The 24,041-nt window shown below is 46.9% G+C and overlaps 1 protein-coding gene across 1 annotated transcript in view; it reads left to right on the forward strand.

The window, feature by feature from the left end:
* Positions 1–24,041, forward strand: part of LOC147117755 (death-associated protein 1 homolog) — a 70,498-nt gene that overhangs the window by 39,932 nt on the left and 6,525 nt on the right. The window contains exon 2 of the mRNA XM_085988999.1: positions 17,312–17,357. Within this exon, the coding sequence (XP_085845125.1) occupies positions 17,312–17,357 (46 nt within the window). The remainder of the gene's footprint in view (positions 1–17,311; positions 17,358–24,041) is intronic.

A 24,041-nucleotide genomic window follows, 5' to 3' on the forward strand; every position in this document is an offset into this window, starting at 1 on the left:
GAGTGCTGCCTGCAGTCACTGGGGCTGGGAGGCCATCAGGAAATATGTATTTTGGTAGTGCAGGGAGATTCTACTGTATGTGATGAGGTCCTGTGAGATACAAAGGAGATTCAGTGTATTCTGTGAAGTGTTCTTCATTAGTAGGACACGGGACCTTGCAAATTGGAGCATGCAGATGCCATGGTGACGATGAGGGGACCGTTGCAGGGAGTGTGCAAGTCTCTATTGGAACAATCATAAATCTCTGCATTATGACGTGCATTTGTACATGTTGCGGTCCTAGACTGCCCCCAGGTGGATAATTCAGCAATTGTAATTTTAAAAGTACGATTAAATGTAAATAAACTGCAGTATGTGATTGTATGAACGATCGAAGCATCAGCTCGTTTTTATTTTAATACCATCTTGATGGGGAAGCAGGGGAACAACTTTAGCTTGTATTTTTGTTTTATTCACATATTTCCATATTGTGGGATTTCGGGATTTCCAACCTGCTATTTCCTTGCTTAATGTTTTCTGATGTAATTAATTCTGTTTATTTTGTGGGGTGGTTTTTGCTTTCTGTTTTATGTTTGCTCGCCTTTTTTCAGTGTTCTTTTGACAACATTCACCTGCTTCTCTACACACTGAACGATTTATAACTAATATACACTGTTTATATAGCTACAGACTGACTAACTTTCTGATGATGAATGTGATCACTCTCTCTTGATGTTTTAGTATCATTAACTGTTCAGTCAAGATCAACCATACAGGGTGTTCTGGTTGTGATACTCATTGCCAGTTTGTTACAGTTCTGGCTTTTAGACTACTATATTCTCATTCAAACGGGTTGTTTTCATAAACTTAGAGTTTTCGTAAGTATACCTATCTTCTGAAACCTGCACTTTTCCCCTTCTGCCTCGCAGATATAAGAACAATGACGGACTGATTAAAAACCCTCTGGTCCATCCGGCCTGTCTCTCTCTCACCACCCCACCCAAAACTGTGTGATCTCCGAGGAGAGGCGAAACAATAGATAAAAGCCCACGCCAATTTGAAGAAAACAAAATCTGGGAAATTCCTGTCCGACCCACCTAGGCAATCAAAACTAGTCCAGGAGACCATACTGAATTCTCTGCAGTACCTACCTTTTTGTAAGAGGTGATCTCCACCCCAGCCAGAAACAGATCCAGCTCTTGCTTGAAGAAATTCAACAAATCGATGCCCACCGCACGATTCCCTTCATCTTCTAAACCTTTCTTTTAACAAACTCGTGAAATGATGCATCATTTTGCCTCGGATGGAGAGCTGCACTTGGAATACACGAGCCAATCATTCGTGGGTTCCTTAGTCTTTAAGTAATCTGCAGTCGGGTCAGATTTATACCCCAATCCCCACAGATGTGGGATTCAACTTAATCTCTTTTTTTAAACAGGCTAATATTAATGGTCAGATTTATTTACAGGTAGAAGAATTGAGATGCACTTTAATAAAAATGCCAACAAAAACACAATGGCTGCTTGCTGGTTTCATGTGAGTTTCATCTCTATAAACAAACAATGACTTTACTTAAAAGTACAATGAACAGATCAAGATTTCTCATTGACCCCAGTACCGCACTGACTTAATTTAGAACGCAATCACCTGGCTTATTTCACCTTTGGCAGCCAGTCATCCTTGACATGAAGCATCGCTAAAGCCGTATTCATGTTTGATATTTATCCACAAACTTCTTGCAGACAAGTATCCAGATGCACAAATGTGTTGATGGCTACCAGATACAAGATTGGTTCTCTGTGGTGCACATTCAGAGAGCTAACTAATTATGTTAATTAAGATTTGACCACTCCCATAATTAAAAGCTCAGAACAAACGCTTTTCTTAATTAACCTTCGACGCGCACATTTTCTGATGCCAACCAAAAGAAAGCAAAAATGGCATAAAATGCTAATCACTCCTAAATGCCCAACCTTTCTCCATTTAGTCAGCATAGACACTGCACATGCTTCAAGTAATTATTAATAGAAACACACCTCTTCTCTACCTCCCAAACAATCCTCCCCTGCCTTCAAAAAAATTTGGGTTCCTTTTTTCCCTACAATGGTTATTAACATTTATCTGATGGTGTGGTATGGAGCATTGTAACTGAAATTCTTTTGTGTTCTCTCTCTTTTCTTTTGCAATTCGTGATAAAAGTGGCTTTGGGTAATGTATGATATTTGCAGATCAGAACACTCTCCTTTGGGTGGTGGGATATAGATTTGTACCTGTGAATTACCGATCTCCGTTTGAGGGGAAGGTTACTGAGCAGAAGCTGGCCCCCTATCCTCCGAGAGGAGGAGCCAGTCTAGAGCATGTACTCTTACTCTGATTACAGAGCAATATTCACCGAGGCCTTGGCACAGGGTCTTTACCTGCTCTTTCGGCTTGGGAATATTGCATGGTGCAGGGTGGCCTAGCTGAACAGAAGCAGTGAAATCCAAATTACCTCTACTAATCAAATCCTTTTTTTTTGTATTTCTAAAGGATGTTAAATAAAGGCTCTTAACAAATTTGGATTGTACGTTAATCGCCTTCGGATCAGGCCTGAATCTAGTAGCAATAATTCTCGGACTTCCACCTCAGTTTCCAGCATTCAGCGATCTTGGTTCATCCTCACACCAATCCTCATCCCAGTTCTGCCAACAATCTTTGAAAAGTTGGAATCTCCTCTCATTGATTTTCAGACAAAAGTGGGGAGAGCGGCGTGAACAGTGATTAACCTGGTAAGGGAGGTCTGGGAGAATGCACAGCTGCGGCCACTAAACATAACAGTCGGGAATTCTTTGTGATGACAAGAAGGCAGTCAGAGAAGAAGCGAGAGACATAAATGGGGCTGAAACAGAGGATGAACACAGTGGTTAATATTCTGAATAATTACATCCTCCAAATATTCGCAAAGGAAAACATCAACAACTTGAGCTGCCTAAACAGCATTAACAATTTCATTATAATGTCCTAGAGAGACTACATTTCAACAGTAACCCCTCCCCTCCCCTTTCAGCATTCTGTAGGGACCGCTCCCTCCGAGACACCCTAGTCCACTCCTCTATCACCCCAAACAGCCCATCCCCTTCGCCCGGCACCTTCCTGTGCAAGCGCAGGAGATGTAACACCTGCCCCTATATCTCTTCCCCCCCCCCCCCCCCCCCCTTCCCACTGTCCAGGGCCCCAAACACCCCTTCCAGGTGAAACAGCGATTTACTTGTACTTCTTGCAATCTAGTATACTGTATTCGCTGCTCACGATGCGGTCTCCTCTACATTGGGGAGACCAAACGCAGATTGGGTGACCGCTTTGCGGAACACCTCCGTTCAGTCCGTAAGAGTGACCCTGAGCTTCCGGTTGCCTGTCATTTTAATTCACCGCTCCATTCCCACTCGGACCTCACTGTCCTTGGCCTCTTGTATTGTTCCACGGAAGCTCAACGTAAACTCGAGGAACAGCACCTCATCTTCCGATTAGGCACTTTGCAGCCTTCCGGACTCAATATCGAGTTCAACAATTTCAGATCATAACCTCGGCCCCTATTACTTTTTTATTTATAATTTTTTCCACCCCTTTGTTTCGGATCTTCCTTCCCCCCCCCCCCCCCCACCTTTTTGTTTCTCTCTCCCACCTGGCAGCTATCTCTTATCCTGCCAGTGCACTTCACACCTAATCCCAGCTGTCTTTTGTCTTCACTGGCCTATTACCATCTCGTCTGGTTTCGAATACCTTTTATTGTCTCTTTTACTTCTTTTGTTCGATCGCAGCCCTGCCTTCGATCTATTTTATTTTCATTCCAGTTTTGAAGAAGGGTTTCGACCTGAAATGTCAACTCAAATTTCTCTCCACGGATGTTGCCTGACCTGCTGAGTTTTTCCAGCATTTTCTGTTGTTATTTCAAAAGTACTTCATTGGCTGTGAAGGGGTTTGGGGCATACGGAGATGATGAAATGTGCTCTATAAATGCAAGTTCTTGCTTAAAAGGACTCTAAACAAATAAATCCCACAGCATGGCGAAAGGTAGTGGATGACCTTTGTGAGGTGCTGACTCATTATGAGGGAGTCAATAAATGCTGGGGAGATACCAGTAGATTGGGATCAGGCTAATGTCGTACCCGCATTCATAAAAGGGCAACAAAGGAACACTGGTAACTACAGAACATTTGTTTTTAATCCTGTGTGAACCCAATAATTGATTTTTTATTTTTTTTATTCATTCTGTGGCTGTGGGTATCGCTGGCAAGAACAGCATTTATTGCCTATTGTTAGTTGCCCTTGAGAACGTGGTGGTGGGCCGCCTTCTTGAACTGCTGCAGTCCGTATGGTGAAGGTGCTCCCACAGTGCTGTTAGGTAGGAAATTCCAAAATTTTGACCCAGTGACTATGATGGAACAGCGATATATGTCCAAGTCAGGATGTTGCGTGACTTGGAGGGGAAAGTAATAGTCTAGTTGAACAGGAACTCGCAAGGGAAAGGTTATGGCTGACCAACATTCTCGACTTCTTGGAGTAAGTGAAATGCCAAAGGGGCTGTGGAAAACCCTGTGCCCAGGTGTACCTAGACATCCAAAAGGCTTTTGACAGTCTTTCATGCAGAACGCAGAACTTTATCAGTTAAGCTCACAGCTGTGGGGGTTCAGGGTAAATCTTCGGAATGGGTTAGAAATTAGATGAAGGGTTCCAGACCGTTGGAAAATTTGTGAGTCCCTAGCCCGCCTGTGGTGAAGGCCTCGCACGCTGCCACAAATGTCGCTTCCAAAAGGCGTGCGCCGCCATTTTTATATACGTATATTTTGCGATGGAACATTCCTGCTGAAATGATAATGGGAGTTGTTAACTAATCATGGCTATCAATCTCTATCAATTACAGTATTACTGACCCCATCACCTCATAAATCAAAAGACAAACTCGTATACCAAATCTAAATGAATTTTTTATGAGTTGCTATTTTTTTTCCAACCCAATCCCTCGCTGACCTTTGCTCCCGGACAGAAAGCGCATTCCGTGACCTTTGCTCCCGGACAGGAAGCGCATTTGGCCGTCACTAACCAATTACTGACATAACATAAGAAAGAGGAGCAGGAGTAGGTGGATCGGCAGCCCCGCTGTCTTACCACTGGCAGGCCGGCCTCGCTCTGTTTTTGACCGTTACTCTTTCCGGAACATAACCTCCTACAACCCTCCGAGATCTCTGTGCTCCTTGAATTCGGACCTCTTGCACATTCCCAATTTTAATTGCTCTACTATTGACGGCCGTACCTTCAGCTGCCTAGGACCCAAGCTCTGGAAATCCCTCCCTAACCTCTCTGCCGCTCCTCCTTTTAAGACACACCTTAAAACCTACTTCTTTGACCTACATGACTTTTGGCATTGCTCTTTGTTGATTAACATGTCAGCTGTGGCTCAGTGGGTAACACTCTCGCCTCTGAGTCAGAAGGCTGTGGATTCAAGTCCCACCCCAGGGACTTGAGCACACAAATCTAGGCTGACACTCCAGTGCAGTGCTGAGGGAGCGCTGCACTGTTGGAGGTGCTGTCTTTTGGATGAGACGTTAAACCGAGGTACCGTCTGCTCAGGTGGACGTAAAAAATCCCAAGGCACTATTTCGAAGAAGAGCAGGGGAGTTATCCCCGGTGTCCTGGTCAATATTTATCCCTCAATCAACATAACAAAAACAGATTAGCTGATCATTATCACATTGCTGTTTGTGGGAGCTTGCTGAGTGCAAATTGGCTGCTGCATTTCCTACATTACAACAGTGACTACACTTCAAAAAAGTACATCATTGGCTGCAAAGCGCTTTGAGACGTCCGGTGATTGTGAAAGGCGCTATATAAATGTAAGTCTTTAAGTAAAACAGCAGCAAATCAGAACTGAAGAACAGGAAATATATAAATCAAAAGAAAGGTACCAATGAGGAACTGCTGATTCCCAAAGCTCTGGCATAAATTCCAGAATGCCACACAATGAATTTGACTTATTCACTCACTGTAACTCGGTGACCCTGCTAATTGTGTGTTAAAAGATATAACAACCCTATTCTAAAATAGAATATCCTCTAACTTACCGTGAGGAACGCCACAGGAAATCAGTTAGTCTATATATAAAAGTTTTGTGCCTAGTGTGCACATGCGCAAATCGCATTTTTTCCCCGCGCATGCGCAAATCGGTGTGTTTTTTTTTAATCCCAGAGATTTAGGCATGAGATCGCAAGTGAAGCTTTAATTCACTCCAAAATCTCGTGTCTCGCGATGGATTCCCGAGAGTTGGCAATACTGCAATTAGTCTATGACAGACCCAGACTCGAGAGCCAAGCATTCTGCAGCCCGTTCTGCCAGGGCCAGACCTAATAGTAAAGCAAATTTGATAGGGTATGTAGAGAAGATGTTTCCACTTGGGAGGTGGGGGTCCAAAACTAGGCCATAGATATAAAATAGTCACTAATAAATCCGATAGGGAATTCAGGAAAAACTTCTTTACCCAGAGAGTTGTTAGAATGTGGAACTCGCTACCGCAAGGAGTAGTTGAGGCGAATAACATAGATGCCTTTAAGGGGAAGCTAGATAAGTACATGAGGGAGAAAGGAATAGAAGTATATGCAGATAGGATTAGATGAAGTAGGGCGGAGGAAGCTCGTGTGGAGCATAAACATTGGATTAGACCAGTTGGGCCGAATGGCCTTTTCCTATGCTGTAAATTCTATGTAAAATCGATTTAGAATTATCTAAAGTTTTCCTGAGCAAATATCTTAGCAGTGAACCAGTGGGATTATTGACTTGCAAGAACAGCCAGTCACTCGAGAGATAATGACAGTTAAGATTGTGTGAGTGATAAACAGCTGTGCTCAGTTTGTTTTGCATACAGAATATACCTGCTGAAAGGACGATGTTAGCAATTTCACTTTCGCTGCGCTCCGCGCGCTGTGGAAATGGTGGGAGGAGCAGCTGGGAAAATTGGTAGAAAGTTCATTTCTACAAGAGACTTATCAGGCCCTTCTTGCATCCAGCAAGATTGGAATCTTCTAACCTTTCTCCTGTCATTACCTCTACTGGATTGTTTGCTGGTGTACAGAGAGGGAAAGACTAGGTTTGTGGGGGGTTTTTCTCCCCAATTTATCTGAATTAACTGAAGGAAATCTAGCCCGACTACAGATGGTCAGAGTGCATCTTGTGCTAAGTCTCAACTTTTCTTTTTGCTTTCTACAAATTCTGCCAAGACTTTTAAGAAGAGTACAAATAAAAGGATGATATTGAGGTAAAATGGGTGAGTCAAATTCTAGGCAAATCAACAGGTGGGATGAAGAATCTGTCACTACCTTTTTTTTTTAACCAGAGGACAATAAGCTGGTTCAGTGTTGGGTCAGCATTCAGGAGCTTCCTCAAAGTTAGAAATAGTTGCTGAATCAAATATAAAATATACTTGTGCGGGTGCAGTAGTTATGTTACTGGACCAATAATCTAGAGGCCCTGGACTAATAATCCAATGAACGTGAGTTCACATCCCAACATCGCAGTCTAAGAGTTTGAATTAACTTTTAAAAATCTGAAAATAAAAAGCTGGTATCAGTAAAAGTGACCATGAAGCTATCGGATCGTCGTAAAAATCCAATTGGATCACTAATGTCCTTTAGGGAAGGAAACCTGCCGTCCTTACCCAGTCTGGCCTATATGTGACTCCAGCATGGTTGACTTTTAATTGCACTCTGAAGTGGCCTAGCAAACCACTCGGTTGTATCCAGGGCAACTAGGGATGGGCAATAAATGCTGGCCTTGCCGGCGACGCCCACATTCCGAAAATGAGTACAGGTAGACTATCCTTTATCCGAAAACCTCGGGACCAGCCGAGTTTCGGATAAAGGAGAATTTCGGATTTCGGAAGGTGGGTCGGCGGGGGTCCGCGGGGGGGTCGGCGGGGGGTCGTGCGCACGACTTACGCTGACGCTCAGCGTAAGTCAGGCGGGGGTCGGGGCCGGCGGGGTATGCGGGGGGGGTCGGCGGCTGTCGGGGCCGGCGGGGTCCGCGGGGGGGGATCGGCGGTTGTCGGGGCCGGCGGGGTCCGCGGGGGGGGTTGTCGGGGCCGGGGGGGTCAGCGGGGGGTCGTGCGCACGACTTACCCTTTATCCGAACTTCCGAAACCGGAACCCTCTAAAAACCGAAGGTTTTTTCGTTCGTACGCACGACTTACGCTGAACGAAAAAACCTTCGGTTTTTAGAGGGTTTCGGTTTTCGGAAGTCCGGATAAAGGGTAGTCTACCTGTATTTTAAAAAATCCAAGCAAATTTAAGGAATATGGCACCCATAATGGGCAAAGCTTAGTTGTCGTCATCCCAACAATGTTGCAGTACCTTTTTAGAGTTCTAGAAGCTCTGACTATAGTGGTGCCCTACTTGTATCTTGGGACCCTCCTGTATCCACTGCAAATGCTGTCATGTCCAGCCCTTTTTCTCCACCTTTCTAAGTGAGACAACAATGCAAATTCCATTAGAGCTAGTAAACCTTAATAGGCCATCTGCATGTTAGTGCCAGCAATATTCTTTGAGAGCACTGAGTAGGCATCTTCTGGCACTGATTCAACTGCAAACTTCCAAGAAATTCAGTGATATCGTTCACGGCCAAAGAATTTGCAGCACTGGCATTAGGTTGTCGCGGGGACTGCAGATCAATTGAGATCTGTTTCTGAGGGTCCAAGCCTGTGGTAAATATTTTCTCGTGAAACAATATACCAACAAGTAGAGGAACGCACACTACAGTAATGCAGTGATGTGGCTTGGAAATAATCATGGGTTCAGAAAACACAAAGGCACATCCAGCACTTTGTGGGCATGAAGAACATCTTAGCCTATCTTCAGGCAGGGTATGAGCGTATCCACGAGCAACGAGTGGAGATGATTGTAGATGTATGCCACAAAAGCAAGAAGGAGATGTGATTCTAAAGGCCCAATAGCTCTGGTACAAGTTTGTGTCTACCTTTCCTGTAGTAGAAAGTTTGTGTATGTCCTTTTACCATTTCTGCTGATCAAGGAGGAGACCCAGATTAAATAAATGGTCCTTCATTACATGCAGAGTTCTGTTTTAATTTCTCTTTGCTCTTTTGGACTTTAATAGGAGTGAATATTTGCCTTGTGGTCTTGAGGGTATAATCTAGGTGACCACTCCTAACACGGCATCAAGGGATTGTTGCTGGTGCCGCCCTGTCAGCTGAGATGTTGCACTGAGGTTAAACCAATTCTGGTAGTTGAGATAGATGTTGAAGATCCTATGGCACTATTCAAGGAGCAGGGAGTTCTACCGATGTCCAAGCCATTTATCCCTCCACCACTATCACAGAAAAGTAATTACAGTAAACTCTTGTTTAAATGGCACTTTATCAACCGAAATACTTTAATAACTGGCAAAATAGATATATCTCAATATAAAACAACACCTCAATAACCGGTAATCTTGCTGAATCCATCCAGCACTCGTTTTGCCGAGTCCGAGTCTCCCGCGGTGGCCGAGTTAGTCAGTGGTGTTTGTTGTGTATGTGCCTTTAAGAGAAGAACTGATTCTATACTGCAGTACCAGCAGTGACCACCCCTGTATATAAAGCCATAGCAGGCTTCTGTATTTCAGTCTTGAATTACTCTCTGTTCAGTAAATACCTGTTTTATTGTTCTCCTGCAGTCTGAGTATTATTGATCCTCGGACACTACACTGGCGACGGGCAGGTTTGAACTCACCTGCAGTACTGCATCACCTCACGGGGATCTTTTCCCTGAAGAGAAGCTTCTTGGAGGTCGAAGTCAGAACGGCGGGCGTCGACCGCGGGCAACCGCCCAGGGATCCATCGGAGAGTTGCAGGGGAGGCTGTGGAGAGCTGGGCCTGGCTCCCCAGTCGAGGTGTTCCAGCAAGTCGTGCTGGTAGCAGGTAGTGCGCTGACCCTTCCGGACTGCGGCGGGCTCGGGCTCGATCGAGCGGCTCTGCAAAGGGGCCGTGCAGCGTCGTCGGGAGGAAGAGAGAGAGAGAGGGTGGAGCGCACAGGGCGCGGTCGGTGCTCAAGAACAGGGCAGCGTGGAGAGGATAGAACGCGGGGCAGGGAAAGTGAGACGCGCCGAAGCCGCGGGTCGCCGCCATTACCCTGTAGAATGCTAGGAGCAGCGTGGCAGCAAGGGGAAGAAGGAAAAGCGCGGGAGGCGCCATTTTATTCCATTGGGGAAGAAGGAAAAGCGCGGGAGGCACCATTTTATTACATTGGGGAAGAAGAAAAAGCGCAGGAGACGCCATTTTAAATCACCCAAGATGCCGAAGAGTGGCAGTATCACTGCTTTCGACAACGAGGTAGAAGACTGGACCACGTATGTGGAAAGAATTGAAGTGTACTGCAATGCCAATGAGGTGGCCAATGGAAAGAAGGCGTCGGTATTATTAAATTTGATGGGCGCGTGAACGTACGGCCTATTGCGGAATTTAATTACCCCAGCTAAACCAATGGATAAAAGTTTTGAAGAGATTGTTAATATCTTACAGGAACACCTAAACCCTACACCGCTGCTGATAGCAGAAAGATTCAAGTTCCATAAAAGAAACCAGCACAAAGATGAGAACAATGCTGACTATCTTACGGAACTACGCAAGTTATCGAAGCACTGCCAGTTCGGAGCAGGACTGGCAGACACCTTGCGGGATAAGTTTGTCTGCGGGCTCCAGAGTGAAGGAACCCAGAAACGACTACTTTCGGAAAAGGACCTGACGCTAGAACAGGCTTTCAGCGTGGCAGCATCCTACGAAGCAGCAGCACGGGGAGCTGCGGAAATACAACAGAAACCACAGGAATACAGCGCTAACGAAATGGCATATGGAGCAGAAAAGTGCTATCGCTGCGGCAGAACAACCCATGATCAGAAGGACTGCTGGGTTAAGGACAAAGTATGCAGACAATGTGGGGAAAATGGGACACATAGCAAGAGTCTGCAGGTCGGGAAAGAAAACCAACACTACAAGAACTACTAAGGAAAAGTACAAGAAAGTAAAGAAATTGACAGACAGTAGTTCGGAAGATCAGGAGAGTGATAAGGACTCCGGGAGCAGGAGACTAAGTTGTCTAAAGTTACACAACGTAATCGCAAAGGAGGATCCCCGAACCATTTGGGTCACCCTCCTGATAGCAGGGTCCCCAGTAAAGATGGAATTGGACACAGGATCAGCCCTAACTGTCATGAATCGACGAGACTATGAGCGGCTATTCTCACACATACCCTTGAAGGACACGTCCATAGTATTGAAGACATACACGGGGCAAAAAGTCTACCCCAGAGGAAAAATAAGGGTGCCAGTTGAATACAACGGCAAGGAAACACAGAAACTGTATCTATATATACTACCAGATGGAGGACCACCATTATTGGGACGTGAATGGATCCGAAAAATACAATTGGATTGGCATTCCATTCAGGCGCTAACTGTGACTGGTAAAAAGGATGATGACGTCACACCTGGATGACTGTCAAAAATTCTAACTGACGCAAAAGAGGTGTTCCAACAAGGACTTGGGACTCTAAAAGGAGTAACGGCAACGATAAAAACCGAAGATAACGCAAACCCAAAATTTTTTAAGGCCAGACCGGTGCCTTACGCGATCCGCCCAGCCGTTGAAGCAGAGCTGGAGAGTCTGGAGCATTCGGGTGTGCTGTCCAAGGTGGACTGGAGCGAGTGGGCCACACCCATCATTCCTGTAATGAAGAAATCATTGAGCAGCATGCCTGGGAAACCGAAGAAGGTTCGCATCTGTGGGGACTTCAAGGTAACTGTGAACCCAGTCCTGCACACAGTACAATATCCACTTCCACGGATAGAAGATATTTTCGCCTCACTATCTGGAGGGAAACGCTTTACAAAGATTGATCTGGCCCAAGCGTATCTACAAATGGAGGTGGAAGAAGCATCTAGGAAATACCTCACGATAAACACTCACAAAGGCCTTTACCAGTACAATCGACTGGTATTCGGGGTAGCATCAGCCCCGGCTATTTGGCAGAGGGCGATGGAACAAGTCCTGCAAGGGATCCCGGGGACCCAGTGTTATTTGGACGACATCCTGGTTACGGGCGAAAATGACAGTGAACACCTTGCCAACCTGGAGCAGGTGCTCACGAGATTACAGGAATATGGGCTACGAGCCAACCGCCCCAAATGCGAGTTCTTCAGGAGACAAATCTCGTATTGTGGCCACATAATTGATGAGGAAGGGTTGCATAAGTCGCCGGACAAGATTGAGGCTGTAGTCAAGGCTCCAGCACCGGAAAATGTGTCGCAACTGAGGTCGTTCCTCGGGTTGGTGAACTACTACCATAAGTTCTTGCCGAATTTATCTACAATTCTGCACCCACTGAACGCCCTCCTGTAAACTGGAGTAACATGGAAATGGAGTGATGAGTGTAAGCGTGCCTTTCAGAAATGTAAATGCCTAATCACTTCAAAAGAAGTATTGGCCCACTACAATCCAACACTACCGATTCGGTTAGCATGTGATGCGTCTCCCTACGGCATCGGTGCGGTGCTCTCACACAAATTCCCTGACGGTTCAGAGAGGCCAATAGCCTTTGCATCGCGCTCATTAACCTCAGCCGAGCGTAACTATGCCCAGATTGACAGGAAGGCTCTCAGCCTGTTGTGGGGGGTGAAGAAGTTCAATCACTATCTGCACAGGCAGAAATTCACCCTACTGACTGATCATCAGCCCCTGGTCTCCATTTTTAACCCAAAGAAGGGCGTTCCGGTGATGACGGCGCAACGGCTGCAAAGATGGTCACTTTTTCTAGGGGCACATCAGTACGACAGAGTACAAGGGTACGAAACAGCATGGAAACGCTGATGGGCTGTCTCGCCTACCGTTGCCTATGGTAGAGGAAGCACCTGCAGTGGACCCTGTTGAGATATTCCATGCGACCATAGTCGAATGTCTACCTGTTACAAACTCAAGTATAGAGAAGGAAACCCAAAATGACCCGACGCACACTCGGGTCTATGATTTGACGGTGAAGGGATGGCCAGCACATGTTGCCAGCATTCTCGCCAAGGAGAGAACAGCTGTCAGTGTGCCGGGGGACCTTGATGTGTGGATCCCGAGTGGTGATTCCACCCAAGTTGAGAGATAGAGCACTCTGAGCTTCATGAGGGTCATCTGGGAGGGGTAAAAATGAAGATCCTAGCCAGGGCGTTTGTATGGTGGCCGGGAATCGATAAAGAAATCGAGGATATGACCAAGAGATGCACAGGATGCCAGAAGGTCCAAAACACTCCACCACAGGCCCCGCTACATCCATGGGAGTGGCCCTCCTCTCCATGGCAACGGGTACACATTGATTTTGCTGGTCCATTTATGGACTCAATGTTCCTAATCGCTGTGGACGCCCATTCGAAATGGCCAGAGGTCATCAAAATGTCTTCCACCACCACGAAGAAAACTATTGCAGTCCTACGGACCATCTTCGCCAGGAATGGCTTGCCAGAACAGATTTGCTCCGACAATGGGCCACAGTTTGTGTCAGAGGATTTCCGGAGGTTTCTGAGGAATAATGGGGTGAAGCATTACACATCTGCCCCATATCATCCAGCCACAAATGGATTGGCTGAGAGGTTTGTTCAGACCTTTAAAAAGGCCATAAAGGCAATGCATAATGACGACATACCACTACAACACAAGGTGGATAATTTCTTGTTTGCTTACCGGAATGCGACACATGCAGTCACCAACCAAGCTCCAGCCATAATGTTCTTCAACCGAAGGCTAAGATGTCGCCTGGATTTGCTCAAACCAAACAGAAGACGAGATGTTGAGGATAAGCAATTCCAGCACATAAATGAGAAGCTAACCAGGAGCTTCAAGATAGGGCAACCAGTCTTGGCCCGCGACTACCGAACAGAAAAATGGCAGCCAGGAACGATATGCACACAGCAGGGACCACTAATGTACACAGTGGACATTGGAGAGAGTATCATGAGACGCCATGCTGACCAGATTCTAGAGTCACAGGAACAAGCCAAACCCATACCACGAGCAGGTGCACCTGGTAATCAACCCGAAGTACGGATTGCGTCTACCTCAGAAGCAGTGGTATTGGAAGCTGACGAACCAACCAATGACAATGAGCCAGAATCAGCTCCGCCACAAGAACAGGATACTCGAGAAAGGCGCTATCCAGTCAGGATCAGGAAGCCTCCTCAAAGACTGAACTTATAAATGATTATTTCAGTTGATGTATATAGTACAGAGAAAATTGTAATTGTAATTAGTTATTATTTAGTTGTTAAATGAATGTTATGTACTGTTTATCTAAAAGGGGAGGAATTGTTGTGTATGTGCCTTTAAGAGAAGAACTGATTCTATACTGCAGTACCGGCAGTGACCACCCCTGTATATAAAGCCATAGCAGGCTTCTGTATTTCAGTCTTGAATTACTGTCTGTTCAGTAAATACCTGTTTTATGGTTCTCCTGCAGTCTGATTATTGATCCTCGGACACTACAGTGTTTATTTTTGTTTGTGTTAAAAATTGCCTTGGTAGGTATCCAGAATTTTCCATCAACCGGCACCATCCTGGTCCTGTAGGTGCCGGATAAGAAAGAGTTTACTGTAACTGGCAATTAGTTGATTGTGGTTTGTGGAATTTTGCTGTTAGGAATGTGAGTTTTATAATAAAATAGACACAGGCTGCAGTCCTGCTGTGCCTGTACGGCAAGAATGAATTCAACTCTGTCAAATGCTTGAAGTTTTATTAAAGATTAAGGTTGGAATTTTAACCCCCAAGGATGGGTGGGCAGGTTAAAAAAAAAAAAAAAAAAAAAAATTAATTCTCAAACCCAGCTCCAAACCGTCCACTTTCAGAGGCAGATCGGGGAGCGGGCGACCAACCCCCTCTCAGAAGGCAGGTCAGTCACTAAAATCTTTTAAGGAGGCTGCGTGCCTCTATTTTAACTGCTTTTTATTTTTAACTCATGGTGGCTGGGATTCCTGGGCCTTGAATCCGGCCCTTTTCTCCTCTTTCCTGCCAGTATTCATGAGGCAAGAGCCTTTGTTGCACTGTTTGTGGGCCAGGAGGAGCAGGAGTACTTCCCCAAACTTCCCACCCAGAGGCCCAACAAGCTAACCTACACATGATCGGACCTCCCGCAATTCCATCCCCGGGGCCTAAATGTTACACATACTTACGGTCAACATATCAAGATGACCTATGATGCTTTGCTGCAGAAGATACACACATTGCAGTTCAATTCTCCAGATGTTTCCCTTCGATGTCTGCCAACCTCACAGTACAATGGGCTTGCTTTTAAGCTTAGCTAACGAGTATTACATCACCTCATACATGACCTTCACTCTTGGTTTTACACTAGGTATTATTAGCTCAATGTACCAAGACTCAAAAAGGCTCCACAGCATGAGTCTCGGGACATAACATGAACTACCGTATCTATTTATTTGCACAGAAAAAAATAAAACATTTCGATGTATCCATGAGAAGAGTAGAACTATTTTATGGCTATTTTATGACCGTTACAGCCTTACAGATATTGCCTGTCAGCTACATTTGCAGGTGTTTTAATTCTAAGATTTAATTACATAACATTTTTTATTCGTTTATGGGATTTGGGCGTCGCTGGCAAGGCCAGTGTGGCGGTACCACTGGTTGTCCCTTACATTGAGACACATAATTCCCTTTAACTTACCTTACTGTATGTTTAACTTACCTTTTGGGGCCGTTGCCCTTTTAACTTACCTGTTGGGGCCATTGCCCCTTTAAGACGCGCCCTAGCGCGCTGACGTCACGTCACGTACAACGTGATGTGCGTGCGCCGGCACAGCCCGGCCTAGCGTCTTCAGCCTCAATGGCCAGCCGATGGGAGCGACGCGATCTTCCGCTCCCGCGGCAAGCACCGGCACAGCCCGGCCTCCCGACTTCGGCCTCAACGGCCAGCGACGCAACGACGCGCATCACGTGACACCCTAAGCGCGGGAAACGCGAACAACGTGATGACGTCACAACACAAACACGATGACATCATCACGCTCCCCACAGGACTGCGAACTCAGTCCTCGTGGAGTCCCCGCTGGGACAAGACCTACACCACGGTGCTCCTACAGTCAGCCATCTTACCTGCTATCTTACCTGCTGTAATTAGCCTGTTCCTGTAAATAAACAACTTGTTAATAGTTCGTCGAAGTCAAACTCTCTTATTTAGTGGCGATCTACACGAACCGCTACACCAGCATTTATTGCCCATTCCTAATTGCCCTTGATAAGGTGGTGGTGAGCCGCCGCCTTGAACCGCTGCAGTCCGTGTGGTGAAGGTACTTAATATAAAATGGAACCTTTTTATTTTGAGCTCTGATCAGATTTAGGTCCTGTTTGGTAATTCCGTGGCTGTCTCTCTTTGTTTAAAATTGTAGTGAATGAAGTTTGGTTTATAATATGGGTCGCAGAGGTCTTGTGGACTGATGATGAATGTTTTAAAATTTTTATTTCCTGACTAACCTTCCTCAGCCAATACCGCCCAAAACAGATTAACTGATCTTTTATCTCATTGCTGTTTGTGGGGCCGCGCTGTGTGCAAATTGGCTCTGATAACACTGTTCTATAGGAGATACTGGTGTACAAGTGTGATGCCGCTCTTATACAGGAGGTGCTTGTGTATCAGTGTTATACAAGAGGCACTTGTGCACAAGTGTGATAATGCTGTTGTACAAGAGTAGGGGCTATGTTCTGGAGAGGGTAACTTGTATGGTTATCTGTTTTGATATTTGAGGCCATGCTGTATATGTTGCAGTTACATTGAGGATCTTGCATGACTGGTATTGCATACGGTAAATAGGATTATTTTTCAAAAAAGGCATTCACTAGGGTGAATGAATAGATAGGTTTCAGCCAGCTTACATCATCCTGTGAGCTGTTAAATGGTGGGGTGAGGTGGGCAGGGGGTGGGAGGAGATACTAAATATGTAGAAAGGCTCAAACTTTGAAAAGTGATTCTGGGGAAGAGGTAACAAAAGCAAACTGAAGGAAGTCTGGTCATAAATCATTTTAAGTGCTGATTAATGAGAAATATGATAAGAAAACCATTAGAATATTGTCACTGCTGTCAGTAATGTTGATTATTGTTTTAAGCCTCATGCTTTTCTGTAAATATTGCTGTACTTGTGGATTTTCAGTAGTATTGGGCTGTGTTGAATCACAATGTGAGCGAGTTTTCTTTCGTTATCTTTATTAATGTCAAATTATAACTATTCCGATTGGCACAGTCATATGTTAATTTTTCTTTTTATTTTCAGCCCTAAACTGACTGTACCGATCGTTATCTCTGGTGCTTTAGCGAGGGTAAGAAACCATCTACTTCGCTCCATTTTACTCCGTTTCTGCAAGAAGAGAATTATATATAAATATCGATTTTTAAAAGCCAGAGGTTGCTGGAAATGCACAGCCAGTCTGTCAGCACGCGGAAAGCAAAAAAGACTGGTTAATGTTTCGGGTGTCAACCCTTCATTCGCTTTCCCCTGTGCACTCCTGAGATGTTAAGCTCCCTTTTCTCTTTCACCTGTTGACTGGAAATAAGCAGTAGATCAGTTTATTTATTTCTTTTTCTTTTTAAAGTTCCAGCATTTGCAGCTTTCTCCTTCTTTACTTGTGTAATGAAATCTGTTTGTCTTGCCTGTATCCGTTTTGCACTCACGTATATTACCCTCCCCCACTGTGTATAGTTTCACTTCCTCTTTCCTGACTAACCGGGAAGGTTCCAGGTCTTGGCTCTTGGCTCCGCCCCGACTTCTCTTACTTAAAGATCTCAGGATCTGTATGACTCATTCCTGTGAGCCAGTCGGTGTGTTGCGATGTTAGCTCTGATCTTAGTGATTAAAAGCCAACTTGTTTAAGTCTATAACTTCTAGTTTTGTGGTTATTGAAGGCACATCAATTTTAATCACTAAAGAATACTAGGATGGATCGACTCCTAAAACCAGAGCGTCTGGACTTGGATCCACATTCTGCTGAAGCATCAAATCAATTTGGACACTGGCTCAAATGCTTCGAACTCTTCGCGAGGGCCTCATCCGCTAGCGAGGTAGATAAACTGAGTCTACTGACTGCTCGCGTTAGTCATCGGATTTATTCGTTCATCCGGGACGCCACCTCTTACACGGAGGCCATCACTATCCTGAAGGCCCAATACCAGAGGCCAGTAAATGAAGTGTACGCCAGACATCTGCTGGCTACACGCAGGCAGCGACCTGAGGAATCAATGGACGATTTCTTACAAGGCCTAAAGGACTTGGCCCGGGACTGTAACTGCAAGGCCGTGACGGCCAACGTGTACTCTGACGAATTGGTCCGCGATTCCTTCATCACGGGCCTCAAATCGAATTATATCCAGCAGAGACTGCTGGAGAAGGAGGTCCTGGACTTAAAAAAGGCAGTGGCCACTGCGTGATCGCTGGACGTGGCCCAGAAAAACTCTGACTCTGACTCTTATTCTTCCGGCCATGCGGCCCTCACCGCCTCGTGCGCGCCGAGCGGGCCGCCATCTTGGAATCAGCCATCTTCCCCATCCAGGTCTCAGACCAGCTCTACACCGCCGGAGTCCCCACACAGAAGTTCACCCAGGAGTCCTACTACAGCGGCCATGTCTCGAGGCCCGAAATGCTACTTCTGCGGCCAGGCCAAGCACCCCAGACAACGATGCCCAGCGAAGGACGCTACATGCTTCAAATGTAAGAAAAAGGGGCATTTTAGCAAAGTCTGCAGGGGGAATCCGATTTCCAACTCCGTCACCGCCTCGTGCGTGCCGTGCGGGCCGCCATCTTGGGATCCGCCATCTTTTCCCGACTCAACGGCCGCCCAGGGCCCAACAGTCGCTTCGATCACGGTGGATCAATCCAGGCCACACCCGTTGACAAAATCCATGATGGACATACAGGTAAACGGGAATTTAACGAAATGTTTAATTGACTGTGGGAGTACCGAGAGTTTTATCCACCCTAGCCTGGTACGGCGGCACTCATTAACGGTAACCCCTACACGGAGCAGAATTGCTATGGCTGCTAAGCCCCACACTTCGGACATTTTGGGCTACTGTGTGGTAACACTGACTGTAAAAGGCACGGACTACAAGGATTTTAAACTCCTCGTGATGCCAGAACTCTGTGTTAATGTAATCTTGGGCCTGGACTTCCAGTGCCACCACAAAAGTGTCACGCCACTCACAGTCTGTGGCCTATCAACCTTAAAAATCAGCCCGCCTTCTTTATTCGCTAATCTCGCTCCGAACTGTAGGCCCATAGCGACCAAAAGTAGACGGTACAGTCTGGAAGACAGACACTTTATCAAGGCGGAAGTGGACAGACTCCTGCGGGAAGGCATTATTGAATGCAGTACCAGTCCGTGGCGTGCCCAAGTAGTCATAGTTAAAAATAGCGAAAAGAAACGGATTGTAATTGACTACAGCCAGACTGTTAATATTTATATCCAGCTGGACGCCTACCCTTTACCCCGCATATCAGAAATGGTCAACCAGATTGCGCAATACTGAGTCTTCTCGACTATCGACCTCAAATCCGCGTATCACCAGCTCCCCATTAGAACGGAGGACCGCCCATACACTGCCTTTGAGGCAAACGGACGCCTCTACCATTTTCTCAGAGTGCCCTTCGGGGTAACAAATGGGGTCTCGGTCTTCCAACGTGAGATGGACCGCATGGTTGACGAGAATAAACTACAAGCTACCTACCCCTATCTGGACAATGTCACTATCTGCGGGCACAACCAGCAAGACCACGATCTAAATCTTGCGAGATTTTTAAAAACTGCCCTAAAGCTGAATCTAACCTACAACGAAGACAAATGTGTCTTCAACACAACCCGTCTCTGTATCCTCGGCTGTGTGGTGGAAGATGGGGTAATTGGACCGGACCCTGACCGATTACGCCCCCTAAAGGAACTGCCCCTGCCACACAATCCCAAAGCTTTAAAAAGGTGCCTGGGATTTTTTTCGTATTATGCCCAATGGGTGCCCAATTACTCTGATAAGGCCCGACCCCTCATTAAATCGACGTCCTTCCCACTATCAGCTGAAGCTCGGGAGGTTGTCACCAGTATCAAACAGGACATTGAAAGGGCTGCACTGTGTGCAGTGGACGAAAGCATTCCCTTTCAAGTCGAAAGCGATGCGTCAGACTTTGCCTTAGCTGCGACCCTCAATCAGGCTGGGAGACCTGTGGCCTTCTTCTCCCGAACCCTTCAGGGACCTGAAATCAGGCACTCTTCTGTTGAGAAGGAGGCACAGGCTATAGTGGAGGCAGTGCGGCACTGGAGACACTACCTAGCCGGCAAACGTTTCACCCTGCTCACCGACCAGCGGTCAGTGGCTTTCATGTTTAATAACAAACAAAGGGGGAAAATCAAGAATGACAAAATACTCAGGTGGAGGATCGAACTATCCACGTTCGACTATGATATTATGTACAGGCCGGGAGCCCTTAATGAACCCCCAGACGCCCTATCGCGGGGAATGTGTGTCAGCATTCATACGGACAAATTACAGGGTCTCCACAACGACCTCTGTCACCCAGGGGCCACCCGACTATACCATTTTATAAAGTCCCGCAATCTGCCCCACTCCATCGAGGAGGTCAGGGCAATGACCAGAGCCTGCCGCATCTGTGCGGAATGCAAGCCTCGTTTCTACAGGCCTGACCGTGCACACCTTATCAAAGCCACACGGCCATTCGAGCGCCTAAGTCTGGACTTCAAGGGACCCCTTCCCTCTGCCGACCGTAACGTATACTTCCTCAATATCATTGATGAATATTCCCCTTCGCCATTCCCTGCCCAGACATGACCAGTGCCACGGTCATCAAGTGTCTCGGTAATCTATTCTGCATGTTTGGCATGCCGAACTACATACACAGCGATAGGGGGACGTCATTTATGAGTGACGAGCTGCGCCAGTTCTTGCTCTCGAAGGGGATAGCCACTAGCAGAACCACTAGCTACAACCCCCGGGGTAATGGGCAAGTGGAAAGGGAGAATGCTACTGTTTGGAAGGCTGTCACGTTAGCCTTAAAGTCAAAAGGCCTTCCGACCTCCCGCTGGCAGGAAGTCCTCCCAGACGTGCTCCACTCCATAAGGTCTCTGTTATGTACTGCCACTAACGCTACCCCTCATGAAAAGATGTTCGTTTTCCCCCGGAAATCCACCTCTGGCATATCTCTACCCGTGTGGCTGACGTCTCCGGGGACAGTACTATTGCAGAAGCACGTGAGAGGCCATAAAACGGACCCCCTTGTGGAAAAGGTACAGGTCCTCCATGCAAACCCTCAGTACGCCTATATCGAATACTCTGACGGGCGAGAAGACACTGTTTCCATAAAAGACCTCGCTCCCTCGGGGAGCAGAGAGAACGATGAGAGACTACCCGAGGAAGACCTACACCAAAAAGAGACAGGACGCCCAGAGGTATCAATACCCAACTTTAACCTGGAGGACACTGCAGATAACCTGGAAGACACTGCGGAGGCCCGGACAGCGGAGGAACCAGAATCCACTCCCCTAGAGGCACCCCAACCGGCTTTGCGCCGATCACTGAGAACCGCAAAACCTCCTGACAGACTCACTTATACCAACTTTTAAGAAACATCACCCCGATGGACTAAATCTAAAGGGGTGAATGTAATGAAATCTGTTTGTCTTGCCTGTATCCGTTTTGCACTCATGTATATTACCCTCCCCCACACGGTGTATAGTTTCACTTCCTCTTTCTTTCCTGACTAACCTGGAAGGTTCCAGGTCTTGGCTCTTGGCTCCGCCCCTGACTTCTCTTACTTAAAGATCTCAGGATCTGTATGACTCATTCCTGTGAGCCAGTCGGTGTGTTGAGATGTTAGCTCTGATCTTAGTGATTAAAAGCCAACTTGTTAAAGTCTATAACTTCTAGTTTTGTGGTTATTGAAGGCACATCAACTTGTACTTTACATATTACATAGAATTTACAGCACAGAAACCGGCCATTCAGCCCAACTGGTCTATGCCAGTGTTTATGCTCCACACGGGCCTCCTCCCACCCTACTTCATCTAACCCTATCACCATAACCTTCTATTCTCTTCTCCCTCATGTACTTATCAAACTTCCCCTTAAAGGCATCTATGCTATTCGCCTATTCCTTGTGGTAGCGCGTGCCACATTATAACCACTCTCTCTGTAAAGTTGTTTCTCCTGCATTCCTTATTGGATTTATTCGTGACGATTTTGTATTTCTGTCTTTTATATTTAACTAGCTGGGGTGCCCGGCGTTGCCCAGGCTTTTTTGTAAAACTGGTTATGAGACTGGTGGACTGGTCACTCCCCTCTCCTCTCCCTCCCCCTCTCCTCTCCCTCCCTGCCCCTCTCCTCTCCCTCCCTCCCTCCCTCCCTCCCTCCCCCTCCCCCTCTCCCTCCCTCCCCTCCCTCCCTCCCTCCCTCCCTCCCCCTCTCCTCTCCCTCCCTCCCCCTCTCCTCTCCCTCCCCTCTCCCTCCCTCCCTCCCCCTCTCTCTCTCCCTCCCCCTGTCTCTCCCTCCTTTCCTTTCTCTCTCTCCCTCCCTCCCTAGCGCCTCAGGCCCGGCCGGACTCACCTCGGTACCAGAACGGAGTCAGTCCGACAACGGGAGGCCGGGTGCCCAGCGCTCCGAAGCGAGCCCGGGGTTCCTGATGGCTAACGCGGCGGGCTTTTGGACCCGGTTGGCTGGGCGGCAGACAAACGCCTTTCGCTGCAGACTCCTGTGTCCGATTGCGGTCGGGGACGGCTCGTTGGAAAGCCCCGGTTTTGCCGGTCCCGCGCTCACTGGGGGGGGGAGAGAGAGAGAGAGAGGGAAGAGGAGAAAGAGAGAGAGAGACATTTTTTGAGCTTCAGGCCCGGCCGGTCTTTAATGGCTGCCACTCACCTGACTAACGGCAGGGGGTGCAGGGGGGAGGGCTTTAGTTTCCTGGATCACTGGGTCTGCTTCTGGGAAAGGTGGGACTTGTACAAGTCGGACGGTTTACACCTGAACCAGGGGGGAACCAATATCCTTGCGGGGAGGTTTGCTAGCACTGCTGGGGAGGGTTTAAACTAACTTGGCAGGGGGTTGGGGTACAGAGTGGAGCTATAGTAGGGGGTGATTTACGGCCAAATACAGAGGGAAAAACAAGTCAGCTGGGAAGGCAGAGCAAATACGTGAAGGCAAAAGAGAATATGGCAGGGCTGGAAGGCATTTATTTTAATGCAAGGAGTCTTGCAAATAAGGTGGATGAACTGAAGTTGTTGTTGAACACATGGGAGTACGATATTGTTGCTATCACGGAGACATGGTTGAGGGAGGGTCAGGACTGGCAGCTCAATATTCCGGGGTATAGAATCTTCAGGCGAGACAGAGGGGGGTGTAAAAGGGGAGGGGGTGTTGCAATATTAATTAAGGAGTCAATTACTGCTGTAAGGAGGGATGATATATTAGCGGGTTCCTCTAATGAGGCCATATGGGTAGAACTTAAAAACAAAAAGGGGGCAAGCACTTTGCTGGGAGTGTACTATAGGCCCCCAAACAGTCAGGGGGAGATAGAGGAACAGATATGTAGGCAAATCTCAGAGAAGTGCGAAAATAATAGGGTAATAATAGTGGGGGATTTCAACTTCCCCAATATAAATTGGGACAGTCAGAGTGTGAAAGGCTTAGAGGGTGCAGAATTCTTAAAGTGCATCCAGGAGAGCTTTTTGAGCCAACATGTAGAAAGTCCTACAAGAGAGGGGGCGGTACTGGACCTAATTCTGGGGAATGTAGCCGGGCAAGTGGTGGAAGTGTCAGTAGGAGAGCATTTTGGCGACAGTGACCATAATTCGGTGAGATTTAAGGTGGTCATGGAAAAAGACAAAGACGGCCCGGAAATAAGGGTTCTAAATTGGGGGAAGGCCGATTTTAATATGATAAGGCAGGATCTGGCCAAAGTGGACTGGGAGCAGCTGCTTATAGGAAAATCCACATCAAAACAGTGGGAGACTTTC

The sequence above is a fragment of the Somniosus microcephalus genome, chromosome 5 (genome assembly GCF_052327205.1).
Source record: "Somniosus microcephalus isolate GS21.2 chromosome 5, FLI_Smic_1.0, whole genome shotgun sequence".
Classification (NCBI taxonomy): Eukaryota; Metazoa; Chordata; class Chondrichthyes; order Squaliformes; family Somniosidae; genus Somniosus; species Somniosus microcephalus.